General features: G+C 41.6%; 1 protein-coding gene across 1 annotated transcript in view; it reads right to left on the minus strand.

Annotated features, from left to right (window-relative positions):
• Positions 1-12,809, minus strand: part of LOC122815102 (protection of telomeres protein 1-like) — a 1,603,082-nt gene that overhangs the window by 681,105 nt on the left and 909,168 nt on the right. The window contains exon 9 of the mRNA XM_044087343.1: positions 10,545-10,700. Coding sequence (XP_043943278.1) covers positions 10,545-10,700 — 156 coding nt within the window. The remainder of the gene's footprint in view (positions 1-10,544; positions 10,701-12,809) is intronic.

Below are 12,809 nucleotides of genomic sequence, written 5' to 3' on the forward strand. Positions count from 1 at the left end.
TGAGGAATTTGAGGTAATGTCCAAGTTGGGAATTGAGACAAGCTCTTTAGGATTGGGTACCAGTGCTGGTGGGGTCAGTCTGGGGCAATCAGTATCATTTTTGGTCTCTCGTGTCTGACCTTGAGGAGTACCTTGGGGAGGAGAGGCAGAGGAGGAAAAGCATATACTGTTAGGTTTTTCCAGCTGAAAGATAGAGCATCCACTTTCCATGCTTGCTTGTGATAAGGCCTTGTGCAGAATCTCTGTATTTGATAGTTGTGAGGGGAGGCAAACAGGTCTATGTCCGGACATCCCCAGTTCCTTGTTATCATGCTGAAGACTTGTGGATCCAATTTCCACTCGTGGGGATCCATTAGGTTTCCGCTTAGTTCGTCTGCCAGGGTATTTGCCCTTCCTGGCAGGAATTGAGATTGCATATGTACTTTTTAAGTCAATGCTGTGTCCCACAAGTTCATGGCTAGTCTGCAGAGGGGGTAAGAATGTGTGCCTCTCTGCTTGTTTATGTACCACATGACTGTAGTATTATCCGTCCTTATCAGTAGTTGTCCTGGATGAAGTAGATCCTTGAAGGCTGTCAGGGCATTCTGAACAGCTAGCATCTCTTTTTGATTGACATGTAGATGCATTTGACTTGCGGACCATGTGCCCTGAATACATCTTCCTGCCATATGGGCTCCCCAGGCATAATCTGATGCATCTGTTGTCAATGTCTGCCTGGCTGTGGCTAAGGTAAATGGCTGTCCCGTGTTGTGGTGACAGGCTTTTGCCCACCATCAAAACTCCTGTTGCAGGCAGGGAATGAGGGTAATTATTGTTTCCAGGCTGTGGCAATGAGTCCAAACACTTTTTAGATACCATTGAAGTTTCCTCATATGCAGTCTTGCATATGGAATTAGGAGAATGCAGGATGCCATGAAGCCCAAAGCCTGCAGAATTTTTCTTGCAGATTAACTGGGTCTTTGTTGCCAACATTTTGAAATAAGTAGTCAGTTGTCTGTGTTTGTCTGGCGTGAGATAAGCCATCTGGGCAGTTGTATTTAAGCTTGCACCCAGGAATATTATCTCTCGAGAGGGTACGAGTTTTGATTTCTTTTCGTTTACTGTGTACCCTAGACCTGTTAGTAATCTTTTTACAAACGCCAGATGCTGTTGTAGGATGTCCTTGTTCTCTGCTTGAATAAGGTAGTCGTCCAAGTAAGGATATATTTGTATTCCTCTTTGTCTGCAAAATGCAATCACTGGTGCCAGCCATTTTGTGAAGACCCTGTGCGCAGTAGGGTAGTGCATTGCGCCAGCTATAAATCTGAGGTATCTTCTGCATGATTGTCTGATTGGGACATGCAGGTATGCCTCTTTTAGGTCTAAAGTCACAAGCCAAGCCTTCTTGCCCAGCATGGGCAGAAGCTGCTGCAGAGTTAACATTTTGAATTTTGGAATATTCAGGAATGTGTTTAGGATAGACAGGTCCAGTACTGGTCTCCAGGCTTTGTCCTTTCTGGGCACCAAGAATAGCCTTGAGTGGAATCCCAGTCCCTGCTCTTGCTGTGGTACTAGCTGAATGTCTCTCATGTCCATGAGGGATAAAACTTGTTTTTGTGCCTCTGCCCATTGGTTGCATAGCAGGTCTGGCATACCGTTTGGCCTTGGCAGGGTGTGAAAGTGGAACCTGTAGCCTTGTGTCACGATATTTAAGACCCATTTGTCCTGGGTGATCATGTGCCAATTTTGTGAAAAAAGTGCTAGTTTTCCCCCCAAAGGGGCTGCCAGAAGATAAGTGCTTGGTGCTGGCAGAAGAAAGTCATTGAGACTGTTTCCTGTATAGCTGTGATTTTTCCTCTCCGCGTTTGGAGGTAGAAGCACCCTATTGTTTAGGCCTGTATGAGCCCTGGGGTTGTGATCTGCCTCTGGGGCGTCTGTATCTGCCTCTTTGTGGCCTGTCTGACACTGGAAAGGACCAATTCTTTGTAGGCCAGTTCCTGCTAAATGTGGGAAACTGTACCTGCAAGAAATCCTTGACTGTTTACATAGATTTAGCTTTATCCTCCATTTTCTTCAACACCTCTTCTGCTTTACCACCAAACAAGGTATCATGCTGTAATGGAGCATCTAATAGTTTTGCTTTAACATGATCAGGCAGATTCTGTTCTTTTAACCAAGCATGCCTCCTAATGACAGAACCTGTAACAGCGGCCCTGCAGGAGGCCTATAGAGAATCAAAACCACACTGCAAAGTATGCTTTCCCACTTGTTCAGCTACATGCAATAAATCCTGCATTTCCTTGTTTTCTGCACATTCTGAATTTGTCAACATTTTCTGTTTAAGCAGTGACATAAGATATTGCTGATATTTAAGCATATGAAACTGGCAATTTAAAGCTCTTACAACCAAGGTAGCAGAAGTATAAATCTTTTTCTCCCATCTGTCCAGGGCCCTAGAATCCCTATCACAGGGGATAGTTTTTTTTGCGGTGGAAGCCTTGACCCCTTTGGGACCCTGAGATATAGTTTCTGGGTCAGCAGCAGGGTTTTTATAAAGAAATGTATGTGAATCAGGAACCCTGTAGTATCTGTCTGGCTTAACAGGAGCTGGTGGTAAAGAGTCTGGAGACAGACTCTGAGAATACATCATCTACAATGTCTAAAACAGGAGGGATAGCAAGGGGCCTGTGCTGAGGTAATAAAAGGAAGTCTCTGAGCCTTTTCTTGGATTCTGAGTAATCCTGGCTCTCCCAGTGGAAATGCTCCCTCATAGTATGCAGTGTTTCCCCAAAAGAAAAATGCTCAGGAGGAGAGGCTGAAGGGATATATTCTTCAGCATCAGAATCCTCATAGGGAGGAAGAGAATTTTCCTGTTCAGAAGAGGAATCAGAGGAAATGGAAACCTGATCTGAAGATTCATATTCTATCTCTTGCCTAGGCCTCTTATCAGGAGGGGGATGGGAACCCCTGATCAAAGTAATTAGGTCTTCGGCCATTTTAAGCATCTGTTTTTTAGGCATGGAGGCCTGTCCAAGAGAATGTTGCACTTGTTTCTTTGTCTTTAGAGCTGCTTTAGTCTTTGTCTTTGAAGCTGAAGTAGGTTTCACATATAACTGTGTAGGCCTGAAAACACCCTCAGAAGCCGATGCCTGCTCAGCTGCTCCGAACCCATCTGAGGGAATAGTTTCCGAGTGTCCAATACCTTGAGTTTCCAGTGGCCTAGTCAGCTCCACGTGGGAGTCGGAAGCGGCCTGTGGCTCTGAGGTAGCGGGCGTCAGGGGCTGCGAAAGCACCTCACTGAGAACCGGCGAACCAGCGACAGGCCTAGCGGTAGCCTCGTCGTCGGTCTTGGACCTCGGATGCCTGTCCTTTTCTTTTTCTTTGCGCTTTTTATAAACTCCGGTAGCACATAACTGACAACTAGCAACGTCGTGGTAAGGGCCTACGCAAGGAATACAGTAAGAATGAAAATCCTTATGAGGTATTTGCTTCACACAAGAAATACAATTATTAACTTTTTCTGACATCGGTCTGGAGCAAGAAAAAAGTTTCCCCAATGGGGTACTTAGCTTTAATGAAGACTTCAGATCTGAAATTCGAATTTGAAAATCTCAGGAGTCGGCCGACCGGCACTTGCGAACTGCTTTTGCTTCGGGCACCGCGCGGCAAGAAAGACTGAAGAAAATGGCGTTGGCTGCATCTTTTATACCCCTGGCACACTGACGTCAGGGAGGAGGCGACAGCAATCGTCACCGGACCTAGACTTTGTAATTCAGGCCGACTGCGGGTAGCCTGCCAGCAGGATAACCCAATTGTAATGACTGCAACAGTGAAACACGATGAACATCCTGCTTCGAGTTTGCGGACTCACTCTTGTGCTTCACTGAGAATGTGCATGCTCTGGAATTTACTAGAAAGCTACAGGGTTTACCAGGGATTGTTAGAGGACTCACAGTTGCTGTCATGTGCTTGGGCCTGTTTCTTTTAACCATGTGCTGCATACTATCAATATTAGCACTAGAAGATACTGGAAGCATGCATTTCTCATTTGTAAGCATATCTGTGTGCTTTTTCTGTGAGCTCATATATCTGACAAAGCTCAATGGCCTTTTTCAAAGTTAAATCACTGTCATAAAGAAAAGTCTTTCTCACAGTATCATCTTTAATACCACATACAAGTCTCCCTTTCATCAAATCATCCCTTAAATCACCAAATCTGCATGTTTTAGCTTTGTTTCTCAAGTCAGTTATATGTGCTGCAAAAGTTTGTGCAGGATTTTGATTCCTTGTGTAAAATAAATGCCTTTTCATTTATTCATTTGGGGATTAGACATCTCTCTAAATTTACGTTTTAAGCACTTCTTTCAGCCAGTACCACTATATGACGAGTTTTCCCTCTCTCCTGGAAACACAGCAGGTGCATATACAAATGAACGCTCTCTCTCTTTGGCTTATGAACCGGCTAAATTAAACAGAATAAATGCCTTTGTACACACATGCATCTTTATCAGAAAATTCATCTTGTATGAAAATATCACACTCTTGCTTAAACATCCCCAATTCTCTGCAATATTACTATCAAATACAAGTGCAGCTGGTCTGCGAAAGCCTTCTGTTATGCCAACAAATTTCAGTAAAACACAGCACAAATATGGCTCTTGTAATTATGTACGAACAGGCACACACACCAGGTACTTGTAATAACATTCAAATGCACAGTAAACTCTTTGACATACTGTACTTTGTGAAATATGCTTTGAAATGGCTGTATTTTGTGAAATAACTGCACTGCAATATTGCACAAACTTGTGAACACTCTGTATACTTTGGATATCTCGAATAACTTTAATTCGAAAAAGTAGAATATAGTGAAAAAATGTGGTAGTTTTCCTTATTTTATACATTTTATGCAATTTGGACATTATTTCAAACATATTCGTAACTATTTTGAATATTTTTATCAATATATCGTAGTTTTGGACATTTCATTTAACTAGAAATTTGTTTTGAGCGTTCTGAGTTCTTCGCTTTATATTCTTCAAGTAAGAAATCACTTAAGCAAGTTTTAGTACATGAAATTAATTTCTGACCTGTTTTGCGAGTTGTATGTTCAGTAGGGATGATCCATTCCTTTATATTCCTCTAACATTAACTGAGTGCCTTTTGGTCTTGATTCTGGATCCCATTCTGACACCATGTCACTCGTCCTATGTTATGATTCAAGATGAACAGGTGGGGTAGTTCGTTTATATGCTTTATTTTATAGAAACACATCAGGATGCATAGCAGCAACATAAAATATAAACAAACTGATTAATTGACAGATCATTACATACATGCATGCTTACATCTCAACAGCGCTCTACAAAATGGCAGTCGGGCTCGCACGTGCTCAGCATTTATACACATGTGCAAACCATGGAAAGCTTCTTAAAGGAATACATACATTCTGAGCTACACTGTTGTTACCTGATTTGTAGAAAAGCCTCAAAAAGGCTTCTCTAACAACAAAGATGAATTTGAATTCATCCTAGTGATATCCAAGAGTTCTGAAAGCACAGATATGGTCCCTTACACATAAGTCTGAAATTCAGTGATCCTAAATAAGAAAATGAGAGCCACCAGGGTAATCTACCATGCTGCATGAGGAGCTCCTCCAGAGGAGGATGTAGCTGCAGCACTCCTTTAAAAAAATTAAATCCTGCCCCCCCACAGGGTCATGGTACACAGAAATAGCAGATGCATGCACAATGACTATGAAATACCTGTGGTCCAAATAAGAGGACTGGACAAACAGCTTACAGAGTACATCAGCTCTATTCACTTCCATGGGAATGTGAAAAGCTCACAGGCTGATGACACTTGTCTACAGTCCACAGCCAGACAACCAAGGATGCCATGTATGTCAGGTAACATACAAAAAGACTGGTCCCTATCCAGATGGGCACAGGCTCAAGAACCTTGCTAGCCGAAGACAAGATCTGCATCTGCATGGACACCATTTTACCTACAGGAGGACTATGCTGTCACCTGCCTGAGTGTTTATCACCTGTAGAGATGCTCTGATTATTGTATGCAGTAACAAAATGGGCCCTTCTACCAGCCCCTGTGTGATGAGCTCTTGAAAGACTCCATCTTTTGGATTGAGAGGTAAGCAAGAGGCTTCTCCTTCTAGAGAACATGAACACATCTGAATTGCCAGTGAAACATCCTGTGCAGTCAGTGCTCTTCCAGTCAACAAGAGCTATGCAGATGCAGGTCTTTTCTGGCAATCTTATGACCACATGGACACTGTAACTCATCAGATTCTGAGATCAGAACTCTGAGAGGTAAAAAAGAATTGATAATAACAGAAGCCTATGTTTCTGGTGTACGATGTTACAGCATGTAACTGAACAGCAGTGTGGACATCCACAGGCATGAAAGAACATTCTGAAACTTTGACAGATTATAACTGGATAGTATACATACAACCAGTGACCTTCAGGGAAGGGTTCTTGATGTTAGAGCTTCTCATCTTAATCTACCTAATTCATGTAAACAACGTCTGCAACTGTACTAAACCAGGGGATATGTATTTTCCCAGATTACTTCCTGCTGCCTATAAATCTACCCCAGAAAGTTAAAATTAACTTATAGGCCATAAAATTCAGAAAAATCACAAAGGTACCTAAAATCAGTACTTTTTTGAGTATGACCATTTCACCAATTTTGATTTTCATATTACTATTGTTTAAGTTCATCATGCGTACTACAATTACAAAGAATGTCGTTTTTATCAATGACCTTTTCAAAGCAACATTTACCACTGACCTTTGACTGTATGTACACGAGAGCATGCATATAGAATTAGTACTAAATACTGTTATACTTTCGCGGTGGTGCAGCGGTAGCGTTGTTGCCTCACAGCAAGAGGTTCTCCCGTTCGATTCTCGGCTTGGGTTGGGAGTGCCTTCTGTGTGGAGTCTGCATGTCCTCCCCGCGGTAGAGTGGGCGTTCGAAAGACATGTGTTGAATGGGCATGCCTTCGTTGAAGGTTGGGCGTCGGGCTGGCAACTCGACACCATAAAAACCAACTGCCAATCATTAGCAGACCGGAGTTCCGCTGTGGTGACCACTAATCAGGAAAAGCCGAAAGGCAAACAACAACTAAATACTTTTATACTGTATGTAATTCATGCTTTCAAGAAGTCTGCTTGTTTCCAACTATTGCCTTGTTTCGGTCATGGCTAAAAAGGGTCTTTATGTTCAGTCCATACACATGGTCATGAATGACTCAAAAAACACGTACAAACTTCAAAAAAACGCCTAAAGCAACAGCCCCGCTCCTGTCCTTCTCTAACACCAACACTGTTTATTCTTCCAAAAGATATCTTGCATGTTGCTGGAATTTTGGGATAGAGCAGAAAAATGGCATTAGTGAAGGAGTAAAGTGTCATCAAGGATGTTGTACGACTTCTACTTATGCCGACTTCTCTGTGAGAAGCAGCTGAGATAAACATGGACAACAAATGTTAAATAAAAATAAAATAAATAAATGGTGGCACGACTACGTACCAAGGTAAACCCTATCATGATGATGCTAGGATATAAAACCCTAAGTGGTGCAACATTATGGGTCTGATTACAAAAGACTTGCTCTCACTGTAAGTGGCTGCTTTGTTTAACCAAAGTAAGTCACTTACACTGACAGCAACCCTTTAGGAATCTGGACCCTAGTGTAAGCCTGTTTATAGAATGGACTTACACCAAAGTAAGTCACTTACACTGACAGCAGGCCTTTTGGAATCTGGTCCCCAGTGTAAGCCTGTTTACAGAAAGGCCTTACACCAAAGTAAGTCACTTACACTGACAGCAACCCTTTAGGAATCTGGACCCTAGTGTAAGCCTGTTTACAGAAAGGCCTTACACCAAAGTAAGTCACTTACATTGACAGCAGGCCTTTTGGAATCTGGTCCCCAGTGTAAGCCTGTTTATAGAAAGGCCTTACACCAAAGTAAGTCACTTACACTGACAGCAGGCCTTTTGGAATCTGGTCCCCAGTGTAAACCTGTTTACAGAAAGGCCTTAGAGCAAAGTAAGTCACTTACACTGACACTGACAGCAGGCCTTTTGGAATCTGGTCCCCAGTGTAAACCTGTTTACAGAAAGGCCTTAGAGCAAAGTAAGTCACTTACACTGACAGCAGGCCTTTTGGAATCTGGTCCCCAATGTAAGCCTGTTTATAGAAAGACCTTACACCAAAGTAAGTCACTTACACTGGCAGCAAGTCTTTTGGGATCTGACCCTGTAAAATTCTGATAATAAGGTGCACATTGCAAGTTGAACTTAGAATGTGGCCAAAAATGTCACTTTTATGACTTTGCGGAAAAACATAACAGTAGCTGTTCATCCTAATCATCATCGTCACCAACCCCCTTTTTCTACATGGGGTTGGGGTGCCATGTTAACTGTCGCCAACTCTCTGGAGCGTCATGTTAACTGTTGCCAACTCTCTGGAGCGTCATGTTAACTGTTGCCCACTCTCTTGATTCAATATTACACTCCTGTCTTTTTCAACACTAATACCTGACTGTTGCAGACCTTTCGTCACACAATCCATCTACCTCTTTGCTGGATGACTGTTTCCTCTTACCTTCTTCCGGTCTGTCCCAAATCTTAACCAGAATGTCTTTTGCTTTTCTGCACATTTCCAAGCCACCTTAATCTGTTCTCTTTGATCTTTTCTGCAATTGGAGCTACTTTGTCTATTGCTCTTATGTCCTCATTTTTTCATATGGATCCTACCACCCTTCTCAGGCACTTCATTTCCATCACCTCTAGCTTCCTCATCTGTTCTGCCTTTACTGCCCAGCAGTACTGGTCTCACCACTGTTTTGTACACCTTACTTTTCAGTTTCTTTGGCATTCTTCTGACACACACTACCCCTGACACACTGTGTCTGTTGGCTGCAGCTCCTCTGCTTCTAGCTTTGACCTCTTCATTCAAACTTAGCTTCTCATCAACCACCCCTCCCAGATACCTGAAGGTGTTAACCCATTCCACTGTCTTCCCGTCTATCTCAATTCTCAGCTTCTTCTGATTTTCCCAATTTGCTGCCATTACCACTGTTTTACCTGTGCTTAGTTTCATCCAATATGGATTTGGTTTTGCATTCCATTCCCCTATCCTTTGCTGAAGTTCTTGCTCAGAGTCTGCCAGTAATCCTACACTGTCTGCATGCAGCAACTCTGTTGATCTGTCCCCTCCAACCTGTTTGCTAAGACAGTTCATCATCGGTATGCAGCAGTGGGCTCAGAGATAAACCCTGATGTACAATTACTCCCACTGGGAACCCCTCTGTGAGACTGAACACTGTTTGTACTTATGGGTCCTTGTACATAGCCAGCACTAATTCTACCAATGTATCTGGGACTTTGAACCACCACAGTACTGCCAAAATCAGCTTTCTTGGGACCTTGTCATATGCTTTCTCCAAGTCTAGGAATGCCCAGTTGGACTCTTTCCTCATCTCTAGCTTCTTCTCAAGTATCTGTATCGCTGTGAATATTGGGTCAGTGGTGCTGCATCCTGATCTCAATCCGAACTGGTCATCTCCCATCTTACCTTCTACGACCCCACATGTCCATTTAACAATCACCCTCTCCAGAGCTTTCATGCAATAACAGGAGTTTAATACCTCTGTACTGCCCACAGTTGTGGATGTCCCCTTTGTTATTGTACACTGGCACAAATAGTCGTATTCTCCAGTCATCTGGGATACTCCTTTCCCTCCACACTGCTATTAATACCCTCAGGAGCCATTTCTCCTCTATCTCACCCAGCATCTTTATCATATCTACTGTGACATGAGCCTGCTGCTTTCCCTGACTTTATTTTCCTTAGTGCTGTTCTTACTTGTTCTGGTATGGGATCCTCTTCTAATCTCACTGTAGGCTGTGTCTGGGGTAGTACAACTTCTGTGGGGTTTTCTTTATTTAGAAGCTGCAGTGAGTACTGCTTCCATCTGCCTTTGATGTCCTGTGGGTGGGTGAGCAGGTTGTTGTTGGAATCCCTTATAAATGGTGTCTGACAATCTTCTTTATCTGTCGCTGCCTTGCAACTTGATAGAGTTTCTTTGTGCCACCTACTGAGTCACGTTCCAGAAACTGGTAGAGTGCCTCCGATGCCCTAACCAATGTTTCTCACACAAAGCATGTCAGCATTATTCAAGTTATATTTAAGTCCACAGTAGAATATCAACAAATAGTTCAAGGAAGTGATACTTTTTCTTATACAGTGGAGACTAACGACTCACCTTCATTACTCAACAACACATGCAAAGCAAGTGCACAAATTGTATTAAAAAGGGCGCAGCAGCAAACAATTATAGCACATGTTTGTTTAGCAGTTTAGATAACGCCTTTAACTGGTTTTGGAACTCTGAAGAAAAGCCTGCTTCGGAATGTCAAATGCTAAAATGGACAATAATGTCACAAATCTAATGACATATTACATGCTGATGTCACAGCACTTACTTCTACCCCTGGAACAATGATACAACACTTCTGTTTTGATACATTACCTTCAGACATTTTGTCTCCAGTGTGTGGTTGTCATAAACTAGAATATCTACTGTGAGATTACAAAGCTTATGGATAAAAGCTTCATCTCCTTCAAGGGCACTGCCTTCCACAAATACTCTCCAAGAAGGGTATGAGCATTTTGTCCCATCCCAGACCTGTCAAGAGGGAAACAATATATATATTACATGTATTTAGATACAGTAAAGTTACAATCCTCTATAAAATCATTTTAATGAGATTTACAAGATGGATAGCATACTGTTCGCATCCACAGGCATTTGTTATATCATTTTAAATGCAAAGCTTTCATGAAAATGTTAAAAGATACATTTTAACAAGCTGTTAATTTTTTTTAACCTAACGCCTATACAGTTAAAAAGTTTATTAATAATCATTTTGTAAATTCATCCAACAGTAAATGTTTCGGTATTATTACACTAATCAATGACTCCATATTAACCTACTTGCAAAAACACAGGCATGCACAGTAAATACTGACAACTACACAGTACAAAGGGCATATATCCTGAAGGACATAAAACTAGACCATAACATTTGAAGAAGCAGATGATGCCCTTTAACCCCCACCACTTACATAAACGTCAGTCAACTTTCACAGGTATTTCTAGGTCTCTCTATTGCAAACAATTATAGCATGTACTCTGTTAGCAGCTAGGATAACTCCTTTTACCTGCTTTTAGAACTCAGATGAAAATCCCACTTCAGAATGCCAAATGTTAAAAGAGGCAATAACGTCACAAACTCAATTCAGCTGAATAAAAATACTAATAAAGCAGCAAAGATAAATCTAAAGAAATCATAAAAGTCATGCAAAATCCTTACTGCATACAGAGCAATACAAACTGTCCAGTTACATAGGGGCAGAACTGCTATAGGAACAGACAGCTAAGAACTTCCATTACTTTTGATCGCAACAAAGTAATGTTATTTAGTATTATACAATGCCTACCCTAAAAACGTGCACGCTGATTGGCCAGCCCAACCAGCGTGCCGTCAATATACTAACGGAAAAGGTCCGTCGCCGGACTTTTCCGTTAATAACTGTCTCTATGTTAAAAGAGTTTAACATAGCGACACAGAGAAAAAGCAACGGAGATCTCCGTTGCTTTTTAAACGCTGTTAAACTCCTTTAACATAGCGTTACAGTGTAAGTAACGGAGATCTTGCGATCTCCGTTGCTTTTGTCTCGCCATGTTAAACCCATTTAACATAGCGAGACAAAAGCAACGGAGAACTTGCGTTCTCGTTGCTTTGCAAAGCTCGATGTACCGCGAGGCGTGCGCATACATCAGAACTTCCTCCGAACCGAACACAGGACAAGAGTGAAGGGCAAAGAAGAGAAGATTATCGCCATATTTTCAAAATAGTATTTTTCTTAAATAGCAATAACCCACTTCTGGGTGTGGGTAATGCTGGATTTTACGGTTGTCTTTGTTTAGCATTACCCACACCCAGGCGTGGGTTATTGCTATAATGATCTATTTTGACTATGTACATCCATCATCATGTTAACATAAGCATCTGTTACGATGAAAATGTAGTTAAAACTTTAACAAAACCTTGACAGACACAAATATTATATGCGTATAACTCAGGAAGTGACAGGGTATAAATTCATTTTAAAGTTGTTGATGAGGTAAAGGCTTAGTACCCACACAAGGACATTTTAGGCCAGCATACAGAACACCTGCTGCAGCAATTGCAAATCTGCTGAAATATGATTTAACTCAATGAACTCTCTGAAAAACAGAGCAAAACTTTTAAAAAATCCTACAACCATGATGTGTTGTTTTTTCACATATAAACTTATTGAAATAATCCCATATGTAGCAAATTTTAACCTAAGACAGGCATGTAGCTGATGATAAACAGAAACACCACTTCCAGACTTTTACCCACCTGTGATGGGGTACCATGCATATCCATAAAAGTCACATGATAGATTATCCAGACTAACCTACGTCACTGTGACAACGCAAACATTTATACCCTCTTCAACAACAGTATCTTCAAAGTGAAGGGATTTATTATTCAGACTTCTAGTGTTGTTCAAAATAAATGTAAACGGTTTACAGATACCAATTTCCTTCCAGCCTTATCAGCAGTGCATCCAAATTTTCTTTAGTTCTCTTGTACTTATAGCACACACAATATCTTGCTAACAAGGCTCAAATGTGGTTTCACATAACAAAATTGAAAAAAATCCCCAAAAATTTAAAATACAACTGGTTTGCTTTTCACAA

This window comes from Protopterus annectens, chromosome 11.part0, assembly GCF_019279795.1.
Source record: "Protopterus annectens isolate FY-2018-M chromosome 11.part0, PAN1.0, whole genome shotgun sequence".
Lineage (NCBI taxonomy): Eukaryota > Metazoa > Chordata > Ceratodontiformes > Protopteridae > Protopterus > Protopterus annectens.